This window comes from Dermacentor variabilis, chromosome 2, assembly GCF_050947875.1.
Source record: "Dermacentor variabilis isolate Ectoservices chromosome 2, ASM5094787v1, whole genome shotgun sequence".
Lineage (NCBI taxonomy): Eukaryota > Metazoa > Arthropoda > Arachnida > Ixodida > Ixodidae > Dermacentor > Dermacentor variabilis.
Genome location: NC_134569.1, coordinates 106,419,311 through 106,438,473, shown reverse-complemented (window position 1 = coordinate 106,438,473; position 19,163 = coordinate 106,419,311). Strand labels below are relative to the sequence as shown.

General features: G+C 48.5%; 1 protein-coding gene across 1 annotated transcript in view; it reads right to left on the bottom strand.

The window, feature by feature from the left end:
- The window catches only part of LOC142572481 (motile sperm domain-containing protein 2-like), a 58,529-nt gene extending 41,405 nt beyond the window's left edge, over nucleotides 1–17,124 (bottom strand). The window contains exon 1 of the mRNA XM_075681633.1: nucleotides 16,574–17,124. Coding sequence (XP_075537748.1) covers nucleotides 16,574–16,688 — 115 coding nt within the window. The 5' untranslated portion in view covers nucleotides 16,689–17,124. The remainder of the gene's footprint in view (nucleotides 1–16,573) is intronic.
- Nucleotides 17,125–19,163: the final 2,039 nt, after the last annotated feature.

The window sequence follows — 19,163 nt, the reverse complement described above, 5'->3', positions numbered from 1 at the left end:
GACAGAGAAAAAGGAGGGCTATAGCAAGAGGTGCTGCGTGGCTTTGTGTATATATGCCTAACAGGCGCAGCTGCTCTCTAACCAAACTCTATGGCGGAAGCTATATATATATATATATATATATATATAGCAGAGGTTCGTACGCGTTTTCTGGAACGGTGCCGTGCTTGCTGGTACGCGCAGATGATGGCGTGCAGGGCAGTATACAACCGATGGGACGCCGCCTCTACATGAGCAAAAGCAACACTTTTTTCTTGTTTGTTTTTGTATGCTCTTTTTCGGTTCTATTTCACTGCTCGCCATCTATAGGAAAACCAGTGCGAGATGCGGCGAGTCATTCAAGCAAATGCGATGAAGTTGCTCCGTTACGGATGGATGATTCAAAGTAATACGTTTAGATATATAGTGCGTATTTTAACCTGTTGGAGTTAGCCCGCTAAGCCTGATGATGAGTTATGTGAAATCCATCATTGGTCGCCGAAAGTTTCAATTGCCCGAGTGACCTTAGCATTGACTGCTGAAGAAGCTACCTGCCTAATAGCCCATAAACTACCGGTCGGTTAATTGTGTCTTTGTTATAATTAAATGTACAACAGCACATAAAACATGCCATCCCTGACAAACGGATCCATATAAGGCAGTTCTAACGTCAAAATTTGAACTCACAAATTTTCCATGATCACTACATCGTTTACGCAAAGACATTTTCTGTTTGTTTGTTTGTTTGTTTGTAATGTCCTGAAAAATAATCAAATCAGTCCAGAGAGTCAGACTAAATTAGGTCTTGTATAACAGCCGTAAGAAAAATTTCAGATGGCAACTTAGCTTCAAGAAAGTCGTTCGAAGCCGTGGAAAAGGACAAAGCTTTAAACAAATTCATGTACATAGCGCACGTAGCCACTGTATAGGTGTGGGACGGTGCTGTATAGATTGTTTTAATGTGATAATGCTGTGTTAAAGGAAGAATTAACGACTAATATCAGTTTAAGACTGATGAAGTATTCTTCCAAAAACATATACATCTTTCTTAATTTTGCGGTAGGAGGTCCCAGAATTATTTAATTAAAAGAGAACTACTGTGACGCAAGACCTTGAGACGCCGTGCACGTTGGCTCCCTTTCTGTGGACCGATACTGAAAGCGATCTGAATGCATACGCTATTACGATAAAAACTAACTAATTATTGCGACTTCTTTGTTGTCGTTTCTTTCTGCTAACAGTGCTCGTAGTACGTTTAATCACAGGCAATCGTCCATGCAATACAACAACAACAAAAAAGGAAATGAATAAAGAGAAAGCTCACAAATGTTAACTTAAAAGCACCGGTCAGCCTCGACGAAGGCCAGCAGCTAATCGCGGCAGCACTTAAGAGTATAACGCCGTCCATATATGTAGAGCCTGACTATCTCGTCAACAGTATCGTGCTGCAATAACCACATCTAAGCCGATCGCAAAACCCCGTATCTTGCGTCCCCGAAAGCTCGCGGATTGTGACTGCACGTATAGCACAGTAAAGGTGAAACAATAAAAGGTCGGTGCCGAGACGATTCGTCCATCGACGACGCGTTGGACGCGTGTCAGGTGTAGGGGCCTCGCCTGCGCGGAGGGAGGGGGAGTGGTCGGTTCAATCCAGGAGACTTTCAAGTTGTGCGGAAAATCAGGCCACCTGCGGGACCTTCACGTCCTCACTGTTGGTCGCAGTAAACATACTTCGTCGCAGGCAAACTCTTGTACATGAGTCGGCGCGAAGACTAATTACCCAGGAGGCGCGTACGTATATATACGCAGCCACCTATCATGGACTTTCCCACTAAACGTTTTAGAGGGAACTGTGGCACTACGGTCGTTCGGGTACCATAGGAATGAGGGTTAGTACGAATGCGTTTGTCTTATCTTCGAGCTCGTGGCTTCAGACGTTGTTGCGGCTCTGTTTACTATACGCTTCATCTGCCATTTATTGGCCTAAATTTGGAAGCAGTCCTACATTTTTGTTGTTACCCGACGTGGTTGCTCAGTGACTATGGTGTTGGGCTGCTGAGCACGAGGTCGCGGGATCGAATCCCGGCCACGGCGGCCGCATTTCGATGCATGGGGGCGGAATGCGAAAACACCCGTGTGCTTAGATTTATAGGTGCACGTTAAAGAACCCCAGGTGGTCAAAATTTCCGGAGTCCTCCACTACGGTGTGCTTCATAATCAGAAAGTGGTTTTGGCACGTAAAACCTCATAGTTTAATTTTTTTATTATCTTTTAGCTCGGGAGAAAATAGGACTCTGCTCACGTCCACAATTATCGCGAATTATTTCACCTGCAGCGCGTGCTCTATCTCGTTGAAAAACGGTCGATTTGCAAAGCCGTAAAGCCGTTCGAAACCGGAATGACGAAGTTATGGGTAAATTCGGGCACTATAATTGACTGTATCATTTACCACTCTCGCTTAACTGCCCCATTAATTGCAGCTCCCATAGAACACGGTGCCGCATAGAAACACGTGTGCCGCGCATATACATATTCCCGCAACCGCCGCCCTTGACAACTTCCGGTCTGTATAGAAAAGGCTCCGCAGGTATATAGACGCCCCCAATGTGTGCGCCTCAAGCTACGCATCGCTTCTGCTGGCTATCGCCGGTCCAATCTCGCGCGCGTGGGGCACGTCGATGCGTATCAGGGGTCGCTATCCGAGGCAACCTATACTGGGGCCACTCGAACACAAGCGCGCGTGCTTCGGCTGGCCAAGGACACGAGCGTGCACGGATGCTATATCGGCTGCTCGATCGTATACCTGGTCGTATACCCGTGTATGTTATACGCTATTATTCAGCGGGCCATATATATATATACACAAGACCGGCTATCTGAGTGGAATGTGCTTCCGGAACGGGCGCCTCAATTGAGAAAGCAGCGAAAGCCCGGTCGAAAACGTATCGCGCATTGCCGTGAACGGCAGGTCAGTTGCCTTCACGGAAACCGAGATATTTCGATGATCGCGGCTGAAATGCCGGCAGTGGAGCTCGGAAACGGCGTGACGGTGCCGCTAACACTTTCGTTGATCCGGACTATGTGTAATTTATGTTTCGACGTCGTGTCACAACGCGGAGTCTGAAAGGGAGACGTCTATTGCTGGGCGAATGCAGATGTCGACCTTGCACGAGTATAGTCGGTTACTCCCGAAGCATTTGACTCTGCTTGAGCGACGGTACGCGGGAAACAGAGATTGAAGATCGGCGGACTCCGTCTTCCACCGCTGCTCGGAACTCAAATAGCGGACTCTCACCGTGGACATCGCCATCTACGCGGGAGTAACCGCTGAATGAGCACGAAGCGCCCATTCGCTTTGCAAGCGGCAATGATGTTGATGATACTCCAAAACATGACACGTCCCCACACTGTGGGACGGCACAAGAATCGGGTAGTTGTACGCACAAATAATTGTGGATTTAAGATTTAGCATAGTGAAACGGGGCTCGCAATGCGACCGGCGCGTCCCCAACGCTTTTGCGTCGGCGGCAATGCGCATGGCGCGCGACGCAAACTCGACTCCCTTGCCCCTCTAATAATGGACGGCACTACCTTGTCGTTTGAGCCGTGCTCCCGCATGGGTTGCAGAAAATAGCGCTAGCCTTTTCTCCTTCCCCACAAGAACCACTTCTCTGTGTATTCTATATTCGTAGCGTCTGGGCCGCAAAAATCACGGAATTTGCTGGATTTTAGACAAAACTAAATTTTACGCGAAGTCTGAACATGTGACCTCGAAATCGGGGGTTTCTTCTACGTGTAGTAGCCTCTGCGACTTATATATATATATATATATATATATATATATATATATATATATATATATATATATATATACAGTGATCCAATAAATTAGAAGTGACATGCATTCGCAGAGAAGAAATGCGCATATTAGGTGGGGCACCCGCGCCCCGTAAACGCCTGCTGCCGACCGTACGTGGTTGGATCGGCTTCTATTAGAATCCATGCACCAGCTTGTCCAACTCCACGCAGCTTCGCGCACTCACTTTCATGCAGGGCCTAATAGCCAGCTCTCGCTCACATACATTGTCGGGGTAGACGCCAGCGCGTTTCTTCTATACGCTATCTCGACTTCCGCTCGGCACTGTGTTTCTTCATTCGCTGTCGTGCTTATGCTTCGTTATGTGGTCCCGCTGCGGGGAAAAAAAAAAAAAAGATGAAGAAGTGATAACTGTCGCGCCGCATGCATATTGCATGTGCTCAGAAGACAAAAGACACCGCTTTGGTTTTAGCTACACTTTCTCGTTTAATTGCAGGAAATTCCAACTCTCGGCGTAGATTAATTGCTCTACTCGGGCTGATTTCGCCATCCCTCGCGTGTCTTGCGAGAAATCAGGATGTGTGCTGTCACAGCGAGTCGGCAACACTGTCTGCTTTAACCTTGAACGAGACAATGGTGCCCCCCCCCTCCCCGCCACGTGGTCATGGCTTCAAAGATTATACGTTGGGGGCAAGGGCGGTGGCCATGCGTACGAGAATTGAGCTTCCTGTGTTGAATTGAATTGAATCCCGGGGTTTTCCCTGCCAAAACCACGATTTGATTATGAGGCACGCCGTAGCGGCGTAGTCCGGATTAATTTTGACCGCCAGGGGATCTTTTACGTGCCCCCAATGCGCGGGACACCCCCCCCCCCCTTTTTTTTTTTTGCATTTCGCCCCCATCGAAATGCGGCCGACGCGGCCGCGCTTCGATCCCGCGACCTGGTGCTTAGCAGCGCAACACCATAGCCGATAAGTCACCGCGTCGGGTAAGGTGCGTATGTTAGCAGATCATTATGGAATAAAGCTTCTCTGTTATCCTGGCTCAAACGACGGCGACCCTCGTGAAGGCGACCCTCGGCGCCGGCTAAGAAGGTTATCGGCTAAGAAGGTATTCGGGGACAGCCGAAGGCGCGATAACAAACCGTATTAGTAAATAAGCCTTATATGTTACAAAAAAAAAAAAGGAAGAACGAAGAGACAAGAAAGGCCACTCTAACCAAGACAGGAAGCTTGATAGACCAAAAAGGACGAAGAAAAAAATAAAACGAAAGACTGATATAACGACGCCACCTGGAATTTCCCCGCACCCGCTCACTGTGACGTCATGGATTTTGACGGCGTCTGCTCCGACTGCTTGGGTTAAGTTTTTCTCGGTAAAGACTGCAGTTTATATTCTGAAGTATAGTCAGTGACTGGGCTTATGAGGTTTGGAGAACTTCTGTTGGGCCTCAACAACGGCCAAAATACACAAAAGAAAAAAGAAAACAACTTTGAAGTCAGTGACGCCATGCCAACGTACCGCTCGCCGAGTTTGCAAGTTTGGCGTTGATTTACTGCCCTAGTAATCAACCCCTTACCACCAAATTAACAGAGGTATAACTTAGAAAGAATATTTTGCCCGTCTATAGTGATCTGGCGTTCCTCCTTAAAGTGCCATGCGCACTGGTCTCTTCCATTTCCAACGTGGCAATGGTGCCCGCGCTGTCAAGACCCAGACTGGCACTTGTCGGCGTTTTGTTCGCTTGTCGCACGACTTCTTCAATGTTACTTCTTTTCGCCGTAAAAGCACGGTCACTGACAGTGAAACGGCAGTGGTGTTGCTGGTCGGCGACACCTCTTAAACTGGACGTGCCATCAACAGTAAGAGACCTAGCGACACCCCCTTTCCCAGGACGCGAAGACTCGAGACGCAAATCCTTTTCGCAGTACTGGGCGTCAAAGGGAAGGATGAAGACTTGCGTTGTTGTGATCAATGGGCGAACGAGACAGCATTGCCGGCAGAGACTGCAGTAGCACAACCAAAGGGTGAGCGCGTATGCTTGCTTTCTTTTTTCGTTGCATTTTTAAAACGAGGCTTTCTTTGCCTGTTCCTTCGACTTTTCCACTGCCGCTGCTGCTGCTGTTGTGCCTGCCACTGTCTGGCACACAGCGTCGGAGGGTGGTCCAGAGCGTGTGTATACATGACAGGAGCGAGTCAGAGAGGAAAGGCACCCTGGACAGCTTCAGACCGCTGTCTTCGTGTGTAAAAAAGTGCTGCGCGTATACAAAAGCGAGGACAGTACGATCCCGCCCCTTTTATTAAGGTGTGTATGCAGTAGCGCAATACGCATGGTACTTCCGTTGCTCGAAAGTTCCCAAGCCGGTTGCTCCCAAAGGCAAGAGGACACAGTTTCTCAGTGTTGATGATAATGGAAATGACGATATTAGAGAAGATGATGATAATGGTGACGATGGTGGTGATGACATATTTTCAAGCTTTCTGACTAGGAAGCGTTTGTAACTAGCGGCATATGTATGCCCTACTCTTGAAAGGCATGCCAAACATTCACAGCACACCCTTTTGTTTTATTGCTAAGTTATTGTCCTTATTGCTAGGTTTTTGTTTAAATGAAATTTCAAAGTACAGGGTGACTAAAAAGAAGTGCGAACTCGCGGGCATGCGGTCCGAGTAGAGTTATACGGCATATGTTCCCCGCAGGGAGCACAGATACAGTAACCTTAGGCCTGAGAGACTTCTCTCTCTCTCTCTCTCTCTCTCTCTCTCTTCGCGTGCAGATTTCTTAAGTTCCGCATAGAACAGCTTGTCTAAACCTAGGGTCTACAGCCACACTTGGGCTGTACAGCCTCTTAGAAACCGCAGGTACGGAGTGTACGGCACAGTCCGGCCCCGTTCGCCTTTCTTCTTAGTCCTCCCGTACTAACCGCGGCCTTGAGACTGTGTTAACCAACCTAAGCGACATCTTCATTCTTACGGTGGCGTCAACGCATCTCTGTGTTTCCGCGTCTCTCTTTTTTTGGCGGTGAATTCATGCTGGAATGGCGACGCATTACGGGTCCCTCCGGAAAATTACCTCTCAATGCGGGCGTGTCGGCCGTTCATTTTCACCACTGAAAAGAAGTCGTCTCCGTTTATTTCTTCGCAAGCGCAATTATACGGAAAAGTGTAGGTCGAGGTTATTTGCGTGATTTCTTCCGTCATAGCAGGCACCTCTGTTTATTACGCATCATGCAGCGTCAAATGCATAGAAGTCATTGGGCGCTTGAGAAAAGAGAAAAAAAGACGGACGACGGAATGAACCATAAGCGTCAGGACTTGGGCGTTTCATCGCAAGAGATTCGCGCGAGTCTTCATGATTTTCGCGGTGCACGTCAGCTGTATTCCTTCAAACGCGTTTGTATGCGTCATCTAGTATACGCGAGGGCGTGCGGCCGCGAAGCACAGCGCGATCTCTTTGCGACGTTGACAAAAATCCTGTCTTGCCATTCCCTTATGTGTCGTGACGCGGCTCTTATTTGTTTTAAACGCCGTGCGCCCCATGAAAAAAAAAGAAGAAAGAAAATGCTGAATGCGTCAAGAAAACTCTCTAATAAAGCTTTGGTTTCATCGCGTCCTTGGGTGTGTGGCTGGGTTATAGTCTTATGCAAACCTCTAGTGCTACTCGGCAGAATGCTGTTCTGTTACAACTTTTCGTTTGCTTTCTTCGCAGGTGTTTCCCGGTGCTCGAGGACGACAACAACCTGTTCTTGCGCAGTGTGGTTAGCGTGAAGATGTAACCGCGCATTAGACAAGCAGAAGCATTCGTTCACTGTCGTCTTTATGTGAGCGGTTCCTTTTTTTTTTCTTTTTTTTTCTGTTCTTTTTAAAGCGGAGCTTTACATAGCTAGGCGAAACCAAGATCTGTCTGTCCGCGCCTGTCTACAGAAAACTATCATCATCAGCAATGGCTCGAGCGTCGTCTTCTTCCACAGCTGTCTCCGTTGCCGCTCATCATTTTCATGCTTACAAACATAGTTCCCGGAAGACTTCCGGTTAAACAGTCCGGAAAAACGTAAGTTACAATAGCCTAAAAATTTATAGCACCTTACATCTGGCACCAGTTTTGTTGCAGTGTAGGAGTGTTTGACAAGTGAATTGCAGTGTTAATGTGCAACAAAAAACGCGTATACATGAGCTCGACATACGGCGCACGTTTTTTATATCTGAAAACATCAAGAATATCTGCCTACATTATACTGTGCGGCAAAATACTTCTTTTTTTATTGGCTAACTGGAATTTCGAAAATGACTGACCGGAAGTTCTGTGGGGTCATGCACGCACTGCTGCCACACCGCGGATGAAAAAGGTCTTCACTTCATTCGTCCTAATGGGGAGGCCGCGTTTAAATGGATGTGAGCCGTTGCTCAAGGGGGTATCAGCCATTCGTTGCCTAACGCGACGGCGAGATTTAATTTTGAAGAATCGCAAGCGTCAATGGGCGGGCGGATGCTGCTAACCACGCCCCCGAGCAAACTCGACACACCGAACGCAAGCGACAATGGCGGACTGCAGGCGTTACCGTCACGAACGTTGTTCTCTCCGTCGCAGCCGAAGGTGTGTGTAGCCTCATTAAGAAATACAAAGACTTAACCAATAATTGAGAAAGACATATAACCGTCGGGATTAAGCCAGAGATAAACACCGGAGCCGCACGTTTCAGCTTCGCTGGTTACCGTCTGTACGGAGTGCTTGAGTGGTGATTATTTTTTATTTTCCTTTATTTTTGCGCACAATTAATTATTTAGGACCTAAATGCCTCCCTTGTTAAAAGGAAAACAAAAATAAATAAAGAACAAGAATTCCACCCCACACATTTTTTTTTCTATTCGCATTAAAGAGAACGTCATCGACTTTATGCGGCAACCCAGAACATCTTTGTATATGCTGTGCGAAGGACGTTAAAATATGTAGCAAAGCAAAGATTTAATAGCGTTGTCGTTTCTTAATTTCCTAATTTCATCTCACCACGTAGTCTTCTGCCGCCTCTCTCAACGAGCTCCCAATCACACACCTGCCTTCTGCCAACTCTCACTTCGTCCCATACTTACAAAACTTCGTCGCATCACCGAACCTTATTCCGTTCTCGAATGCCTTTGCCTTCCTCCTGTGTGTGTGTGTGTGTGTGTGTGCGTGTGTGTGTGTGCGCGCGCGCGCGCGCGCGCGCGTGTGTGTGTGTGTGTGTGTGTGTGTGTGTGTGTGTGTGTGTGTGTGTGTGTGTGTGCGTGTGCGTGCGCGTGTGCGTGCGTGTGCGTGTGTGTGTGTGTCCAATGTTGCCCTATCGGGCCACTGCTAACCTGCTCTGTGCATTGTACGGCTTGCCCAACTCCGTCGCAAATTTCGCAAATTAGCGCAAGCGCAGAGGCGTGCCTCCGCGAGGGAAACAATGGAAGCAGGGACGTCTCGCGTTGTTTGCGCCGGTATATGCACGCGTAGGAGGCCAGTATAACCGCAAGGTCGGCGCTCATTATGTCGCGACAGACGGGCGAGCGCCTAACGAATGTAGCACGTCCGCCCCCTCGGGATTCGGTCCTTGACCCAACGATGGCGGGAGACGCGTTCCGGCGACGCGACAGGAAGAAGTAACATCGGTCGCCGAGCGCACGCGCTCTCATCACGCGCTGCGAGCTGGAACGGCGCGACGAGACCCATCCTATCCCGATACACCCCGGTTCGGTGGCGTACCGTGGAGCGTAGAAACACGGTCGGCCGCGCATTCCGAAGGTCGCCGCTGCGCACACGCGCGAGAAACCGTCGCGACCCACGTGAAAAAGCCGATCGCACATATGGCGCCGGTCGTGGATGTGTTCACTCTTGCGAGTGCCCTTACACGGTGAGACGAACGCGAAAAAGCAAGCACGATTTTAAAGGGAGGAGACGGGGAGGAGCTGCGCTCGGCACCGCTATCACCGAAGGGGGAGGGGCCGCCCCCCCCCCGCGAGAAAGCCTCTGAAACACATCCGCCGGATCGAAGCGCGGGTGTCGCTTTCGCATCGCATTCCGTCGGTTTGCGAGGAAGCGATACACCATCGCGTAGCCCCCGCTTCGGTGCCTGCGTTCCTGCCTCTGGGCTCCGGTTTCTTCCTTTCTTCGCTGCACAGTGCATTCTACACCCGTACCAGACCTATCAGGCACCGTGCGCACGCAGTGGATGCGTTCTTGAGATATTATTACCCTGTTCAGAGAAAGAATTGCCGAAGGTTGGCCATAAACCGGATGAGGCGAACGTATAGTGCGAAAAATGAAGACAAGGTTTCAGGTACACCCGATCCCTCCGCCACCGACGCCTGTTAATTAACATGTTTGGGCGCAGGCGACAGACTTCCCTGCCTGACCAGGGTGTCTGCAGCGGTAACCCCCTCACAGACAGCGTATGCCGGCCGACCTGTGTCATGATCACAAACACGCTTGTTCCGGGAGCGGATCCAGTGTAGCGTCCCTCGCACGATGCCGTCAGTGCTGAAGTGCCAGCACGTCTAGGTAAGGGGGCGGGGCAGACACCGCTTCTTGTTTAAGAAGTGGGGAGGGGAGGAGGGTTTTTCAGCGGCGGCTGACTTATTGTGCTCCGGCGAATAAACGATACAACTTGTTCCGTTACGACCAGGGCGTATGCCGAAGGCGGTACAGGGTCGCGTAACGTCTCAAAGCGCCAGCTGCCACGAGCGAAGCATCGGATATTGGCGCACTGTCGCGTTTATAAGCGACTTGTTGCTATGCGACGCGACGCACGCCAAGGACAGTGGTAATGTTGACAGTGGTAATGTTGATTCTCGCGTTCCATTCCTGCGTCCGCGGCCTATGGAAGCCAGCGCGTGCGCATATGTTTTCACTTTTACAGCGAAGCTTTCTTTGCCTCTTTCTTCGACTTTCCCGCCGCTGCTGCTGCTGTGGTCTTGCAGGCCGCTAATTCCGGCCACGTCGGGACGTAGTTGAGACGCATGCCACTAACGCCGGCCGCGCGGCCATGTCACAAGACGTGGCCATGTCACAAAATACATAAAAGGCATGCGCTGCCGGTGTTTTGTTTCATGACATTTCTTTGTGAACTGTCATTCTCAAAATTCCGAGGAAATAACTTTGTAAAGAACGTGCGTAAGACAAGGTAAGCGCCACCTGGGGGGTCTGCGCCGCTGTGGTTAGCGAGGGAATAGAGAGAAGAGGCAGTTTTGTGAGCTACAACGCTACAACCCAGAATGGCGCCGAAGCGTGCACTTAGTGCCGAGGAGACGGTGGCTCGCATAAAGCGTCAAGCGTAGAAGGCAAGGTAACATTTCACAGCACGTCACGACTGTCGTATGCCGTCAGTATATCGGAGCCAAATAACGTCAGTGAACGCAAACGGCCGACAACGCTTCGCTTACATCGATTTCCACAGCGCGTGGGATCTGCATATTATTTCTTAAAAGCTCATTTCTGCTATTCGATTTGCCCCATGCGCCAATTGCCTCAAAGGGCTAGATGAGTTTGGTACGAGAAATGTGCGCATATGTGTGTGTAGCTTAATGGGTAGAGCATCGTTCTATTGCGCTGGGGTACCCTGGGAGGAAGCCCACGATCGGACACGACCTTTCTTTATTATTGAACAGGTCTGAAACGAGGTGAAATAGGAGCCTACCTACAGCAGAGTACCTAGTACGAGGCAAAAAATGATTCGCATTGAAATTATTCGCATTAAAAGTGGTTGGGTCAAGTTTAAACTGTTATTCCATAAGCAGCTGAATCCGCTGTCGCAATCTCGCGAACTACATGCATCTATTAGGACGGCTAAAGAGGGTAAAATTTGCATAATAGATGTATATTCAGCCCTGCCCAATGGCATTATTGATGACAGAGTTTTTGCCAACAAATCAATTACACTTATTGATTAGCATCCATGCTTACTGCCATTGGCTCCGTGAAATTTCTCTTCGTCCTCCAGAGTGAAATTTTACTTTAAAGCGTCGATCTGAATACAGTGACGTCACTGACCAAAATTAGCCAACGAAGCTTCGTGTTCATATCCAAACGAAACATTCCAGAAAGCTTTCCTCTTACAGGAGAGGCGCAACGACCATGGAGGCAACTATATGAAAGGCGGCAAAAGTTCATAGTTTTTAAGGATGATTGATTGATTTATTGATTGATTGATCACTTTATGTGAACATGCAGGATATGATATACACCGTAGTGGAGGGCTCCAGGGGAACATTGACCACGTCATCAAGATTTACCGAGACCTTTTGCTACGACAGTCAGGTGGTTGAAATTTTAACCGTGCACCGAAAACTCGCAACGTGAGCGACTCTTTTCGCATACCGTCGCCATATGAATACGGTCGTAGAGACAGGGAATGAAACTGCACGAGCTTTGTGCTCATCGAGCACTATAAAATAATTTGCAACCTTAAAAGTGAAAAGGGTTCAAATCGGTCTACAACTCACACCGTTACACTCTTTAATTTACGCCCTTGAAAGCGAAAAGGGCGTAAGTCGGTCTATAACTCACACGTCGAGAGTGATAAGGGTGTGAAATCGGTGCATAACTCCCTTAGTGAATAAAGGTGTAAATTAGTTTTACAATGTGCCCAGCAGCATAATGTCGTATAGGCACTGAGTCACACCTTATTTCTACACAAGTAATCTCAAACAGGTCGCGCTTACACAGTTCGCCAAGTTTCCGGTTAAACTTCCTGTGTGGAAACAGTCATATCAAAAGAAGCCAGCAAATACTGACACCAAGGACAACATAGGGGAAATTACTTGTGCTTAATAAATGAAATAAAGAAACGATAAATTAATGGAAATTGAAGCGGATGAAAAAACAATTTGCCGCAGGTGGGAACCGAACCCACAACCTTCGCATTTCGCGTCGGGCCCCTCGGATGCATTTCGGGCCCCTCGGTTAACCCCCTTTCTTCTCGTTTGTGTGGAACTAGAGAAGACGAGAATGGGAGGGCGGCTGTGAAGACAACAGCTGCTACACATCGAACGGGCATTGCGCAGAACAAGCCCGTGCGTGAAGAAAAGTGATGCATATATAGTAGCGGAAACTCAGTCACGTATATACGTATACGGCAACGGGGCTAGGACGAACAGCATAACTAGGCGGTACCACGAGAACTGTCCGGCGTGGGTGATTAATGCCGTCCACGTCGTGTTGCTCTAAGAACCGGGTATAACTCGCACGACGCACTAATCTCCGCAGAAGCGCAAAAAAAAAAAAAAGGAAAAGAGGAGGCGTGACGTGATGGGGTCGCGATAGGAAGTGCTCGGTAGGTTAACGAGGATTATAGCATCGACTGTCAAGTGAAGGCGCAGCCTGTAGAGACTTCAAAATGATCTCTCGCGTGTGGTGCATGCGTTCAAACCAGTTTCGTAACATCTAAAGAGTTCACTATACTGAAACCACGTCACACCGGCCTGTAATAGCGGGCGCACATCCGTTTGCGCGTCGATGCTATCGCGTTATAAGCTTTACTATTCAAGGCCGCCCGTTTGTGAATTTCTACAAGGTTTCAATGTAACGTCTTTCCTTCCAGAAGGCGTGGAGCGGTGAATCTTAAATATTAGTCCGCTATAGTTATGCACGATGCAATCATCAGAAGGTTTAGGTGGACTTTTAAAAGTTAGCTGGTCACGCAAGCTCTTTAGTTGCTTGGGTGACGCCGTTAAAACAGAAAGAGCTGAAGAGTTGCATTGCAGAAGTCAGACAATGTAGACGCATGCCTTCCGTCTTTCCATATTTTTTTTTTTCTGTGACGCGTGAGGTTATGCTGTCACCTAACATAGACTTTGAGAGGCAAGTATGAAAATTCGAGAATTGCACCTTCGGTTCAAGTTATTACGCCGCGTCTCGCGGTCGCTGCCCCGAGACGCGAGATGGGGAGGACACTTGAGGTTCGCCTTTAAGAGTGGAACGCGGTAGCATTCAAAGATCCCCGACCGGTTTTCACGCTTCCCCGCAAGCGCAGCTTACGTAACCGTAATGTTTTCCTGGAAACGCTGGCGTCCCGATTCACGCGGAGGGCCTGCGTGGATCGGGATGCTTGGTTCGGGATGATTTTTCTGCTACGGGCATCACCGACACCGACGCCGGATTTTCTGCGACACTGGGCCCTAAACACTATTGCGCTAAAGTGGTAATCAACATCAGTCATTTCACTGTTCTTCATTGGCCCTCGAAAGCTGGTTCCGACTATTACTGACGTGGCGTTCGAAACATTCACCGAACGTACCCCTGCTTATCTCCCCCGCCACATCTCCCTGTTTTCTCTTTTTCAAAATATATCTGCAGGGACGGTTGCCATCGCAACGAAACGGAGCAAGCCGGCATCATGCAGTTGTCGCCCCCCGTAGCAGATATCCGATTTCGAGGCATCTAGATCGGCTCCCAGCCAGATTGTTGTGACGGATCGAGTCACGCCGATAGCGTATGCCAGCGATATCGCCGCAAAACATGATTACGCGCACTGCAGAGTCCAGTCCCGTGGTTGAGAAGAATCCTGATGCAGCTTTGTGAAGCCTCGTATCGAGTTCAAGCACGACCTTTCGGAAATGAAAAAAATGATTGAGCACATTGAAGGCATTGTGGCGGTTATTCCGATAACCCCGGTATCTCATAAAGTTGTCCCTGCATATTCGCAAACGTTCCTCGAAGCTTCTCTGTCATTTCGCCCCACATCCCTCTGAAGCTGGCTCTCTCCCTGCCCTGCGCTGTCTTGGTAATCTTCCAAGATACACTAATATCCCATGCCAGGGCGTTCCTGGGGCCATAAGAAACCGGAATATAGGTGTCAAATGAAATATGTTCACCATCTCTCTCCGGTGAAGTTCTATCTCGCTCCCCGAAGCCCTCATTGGTCCGTCACAAGTGCACGCGCTCAGCGGGCTGTATATACCACGGCCATCTCGTATACGAGGAGATTCGATAAGCGTCAGCCAAACAGATCAGCGTTCAAAGAGATCGGCCACTTTTGTTTTAGCAGTTGGCCGCTTATGTTGGCTGTCCTAATGGGCAATGTGCCGAAGCGTATATGCACATTCGTGAATTTTTTTTTCTTCTTCCCGCTGGATTCGCACGCTTCGCAACTCTCTCACTCAACCCAGTTTACGTGACTGCTGCTCCCGCCTAAGCGTCGCCGTTACGTGATAGGCACGTTGTGACACTCTGGCCGCATTTACTCCGACCTCCACCTCTTTTCTCCCGCCCGTAGCTTTATTTGCTATTTCTGCATGCTTCCCGTTCTTGGACAACACTAATCTTGGTCTGATGCCCGATTATAACGCTGCCTGAAACGACATTCTCGGTGGCCCTTGATAACCATCCTAATCACTTCTGTGACGTTTCAGTTGAAGCGACGCCAATCAGGCAGCGTTAATCTGGGAACAACGACATATTTGAATTCAATCTGCATTCTAAGGCTGAAAACGTGCATAGCCTATATTGAGTGAGCCCGAAAGAGGTGGCCCACGGTGATCTGCCCACTGTTTGGGTTTCTTTTTTATATAGCGACTATGTAGCTAGAGCGTGGCAGTATTTGACAGCGCCGTTCCCCCTTCGACTCACGAAAAGAGGTATCAGGTCGCTGAGGCGTTTAGTGAAACCAATGACGAGGGCGATGGTGATGGCGCTCGGCACGCTTTGGTAATGTAATACAAGGTGCCGCATTACGAACAAACGCAAGGGAAGTGTCATTGTACCCATTACTTCGTAATAGCACGAGTGACTTGGTGATTTGCTATATGCTTGGGAAAAGGGGACGAAAGCGCACCTGTTACAATTGTGGACACACACACTGGCACAAGCGCAACCTCATTGGCTTACGTAACCATCAGAAGTGAGGTAAAACCACTACACACAGAGCAACGGAAATGCAGCGTGCTTAATTATACACTTGACGAAGAAAAAAAAACATAAATAAACTACGTATGAAGTTTTCCGCGACACATGCAGTGGTGACAGTTGTCACAGGTGGCGTGACTCACTTTTCCTAACGGCCTAACATACGTTTTTTCGGTAATTAAAGGGCAGAACACGTGGTGATTAGCTTCCATTGCCGTATGCGATTTCCGAGTCAGGCCGAATGGCATGCACAATCTTTGACCACGTTCCGCAGCCTCGTTTGTGACTCGTCCCTATGGTCATTCGAGAGCTTTTGGAAATCAGCCAACCCGAATGAGTCACGATCACGGACAGTGCGTCTCCATGACGCCACGCCTGAATTCGATGAAAAGCGAATATTACAGGACAGTTTTATGATATGGACAAATTGAATGAGTCACAAATGGCTTTGCTATATGGAGCGGCCTTTCCATGCGGCTATAATAATGGGTATCGAATTGTAAATCGTCGGTGTGCAATTCATCCCTTCCGCGTTCGCTGTAATTGCGCACCTTACAACCGTCACCTCTATTAAACCCGTTTTCCAACCCTTTGTTTTTTTTTTTCTTCTTCTTCTTCTCGTAAATTCTCTATTGTAAAATAAAATTTGACAATGAAATGTTATCATCAGCTCCGAGTAGAAAATCGAGAATAATACTAGAAAAAAGGTGGTTTAACCAGAGGTATAGGTCCCAGTTAACTGCCCCGCATAGTTCAGGGCAACAGAGCAAGCTTATGCACTTTTTTCTTGTCGCTCGGTCAACAAATTGAATTTTGACCAGCGTACACGGAAAGTTGAAGTAAGGAAGGTAATTACTGGAATTGAGCGATTGACTACGGAATAAAATCGCCAGCATCGTATTTGAGTTGTTTTTTTTTACCTGGGTGCGCAGCCATCTCCTCGAGAATCTTCTTCCGGAAATCCTCCAGCTGAATGCGCGTCACGATGACATTGTGCTCGCCGAACTCGTCATCTCCCGGCCTGAGATGCGGCATGATGGGGCGTGAGAGCGTCGTTTGATTCCTGTGGCAAATCCTTTCGAATGGACGTGGTGTTCGTTCACTGGTCCCAACACTTCCCCTCGCGTGGCGGCGACGGTTGCTGCAATTACTTCCTCCGTCGAGTCACCGTGTTCGTCTGTCAGTCTAAATGTCGTCTGCCAATCCCTTCCGGCGGCAGACGGTGCGCGGCGGAAGCAACGGCGCGGCGGCGAAGTCAAAAAGAGAAGCGCGGAAGTGAATGCGGCCAATGTCAGTCGACCGACCGCTGCTTCGGGTTCGTAAGTACTAAGAGAAAAGGAGACCAAGTTCGCGCTGCGGCTACGTTCCGGAGTTTTCTCTCTCTGCAACGGCCGCCGCGTCTGTTCACTTCTTTATATGCGTCTCGAGGGGAGCTCTCGGCTCCCAAGGTCGACACGCCGGACGCCGTCGCCCGCGGTACTGCGAACGCACAGACGCACTACGAGGAGGAGGAGAGGTGACTGACGCGTTGACGTCAGCGGTCACGTGCCACCTCCGCGCTGGGTGTTTGCAAACGCGACTCAGCCCTTGCCACTTCCTCCGCGTATGCACTGACATGGCTTACTTTTGGTTTTTGGTGTATTTGTATCCCCTTTTCTTGCTTCGATTACGTTGTTCGTCCTCTCCTCGCCTCCCGACAGCAGCCAGCCCCTAACAGCCGATCCGGCGCTTTCACTTTCACCGGTTCGCGCAGCCAGAGGTTGTTGGCATCAGAGGAGCGTGCGTGCGTCCATAGGGACCGTATTGCTTCTTTCCCACGAAGGGTGATGCGGCAGAGGGAGGAGAACGTTTGTAGAGTGGGCTCAGGGTTTGACGGAGAGCGTTCTCGAAGACCGCGGGGCCTCGTAGAGGAGGGGCGCTCTTATTGGTTCGTTCTGTGCGTAAACAACGAGAGCTGAACAACATTCTTCGTTTATCGTGAGTAGTCTCGCTCACGAGAACACCGTAAACAAACAACCACAAAATATCTGTATAACAATAAGGAGACAGTGGAGTGGAGAGTTTAGAAGACATGTTTCAGGCACTATTATGGCGACCAAAGGCCTGACCCATCCATCCCTCGTCCTTTTTAAAAGAGCGCGCTGTTGCTTCTCGGATGATCCTCGACGACTATTCTTCCCTTTTCGAGGAGTGGCCGAGAAGAGAGAGACTCTTTCTGCTCACGTGTTTTTGTGTCCCGAGCTGCACGCGTGTGTTTGACTTTACTTTCTTCTTTTCTTGTCATAGAAAAAAAAAAAAAAAAAAGGGGCAGGCAGGAGCTACACTCTCATATCTTTCACTCCTTGTCGACATGTCAAACGCAGTCACGGTAATTTTCGGGGTTCACTGACTGGGGGGAACAGCGCATAGCGGTAGCTAAATGGGAAAAACTGGGCTGCATGCTCGGCACTGGCACACTGATCGTTACACTAGGTCTGTTCCCGCTAGGACAACGGAAAGCCTCTAGGATAGTCGAGTATCAGTTGCGCAAGGCCGTAATGTCCATTGTGCGCAGTGCGCATGTTCCACGTCGACCAAGAGGTTCGGGGACAGAAGCTCACCTGTGGAAACGGGTGGAAAGTTGCTGGACAAAGAGCTCACGGAACTGAAACTTGCCGCCTTCAAATAATGGCGGCTTCATTTCCGTCTCAAGAAATGGAGTAGGCAAGGGGAAACTCCTGCCTCCCAGCATGGAACGTTTCAATTTATTTATTTATTTACTTATTTATTTATTTGCAATCATGTTTAATGGCGTACAGCACAGCACGTCCTACTCGTAACAGTTTGAAGCGGAGATGCAAAAGGCACGAAAACGCAACCGATATCAAGATAACTCGTATACTTAGTGTTCTGGTTGTTCTCTGGTGCGTTTTTATTAGCATGTTGAAAACCGCTCCCGATCCTTGCAGTTGATGTTAGTTCGAAGCCCACAGCTCGTTTCGCAAAATGGAGTATGTATGTATGTATGTATGTATGTATGTATGTATGTATGTATGTATGTATGTATGTATATATGTGTATGTATGTATATATGTGTATGTGTGTATGTGTGTATGTATGTATGTATGTATGTATGTGTGTATGTGTGTATGTGTGTATGTATGTATGTGTGTATGTATGTATGTATGTATGTATGTGTGTATGTGTGTATGTATGTGTGTATGTATGTGTGTATGTATGTGTGTATGTATGTATGTATGTATGTATGTATGTATGTATGTATGTATGTATGTATGTATGTATGTATGTATGTATGTGTGTATGTATGTATGTATGTATGTATGTATGTATGTATGTATGTATGTATGTATGTATGTATGTATGTATGTATGTATGTATGTATGTATGTGAGCTTCGTAGATGTTAGGCAAATTTACGAGAACTTCGATCGCATGCTAGATATCTGTATTGCGTTTTTCACATGCAGTATGCGGTTATCTTTTCACGTTAGCTGCTCCAAAACATTTCCTC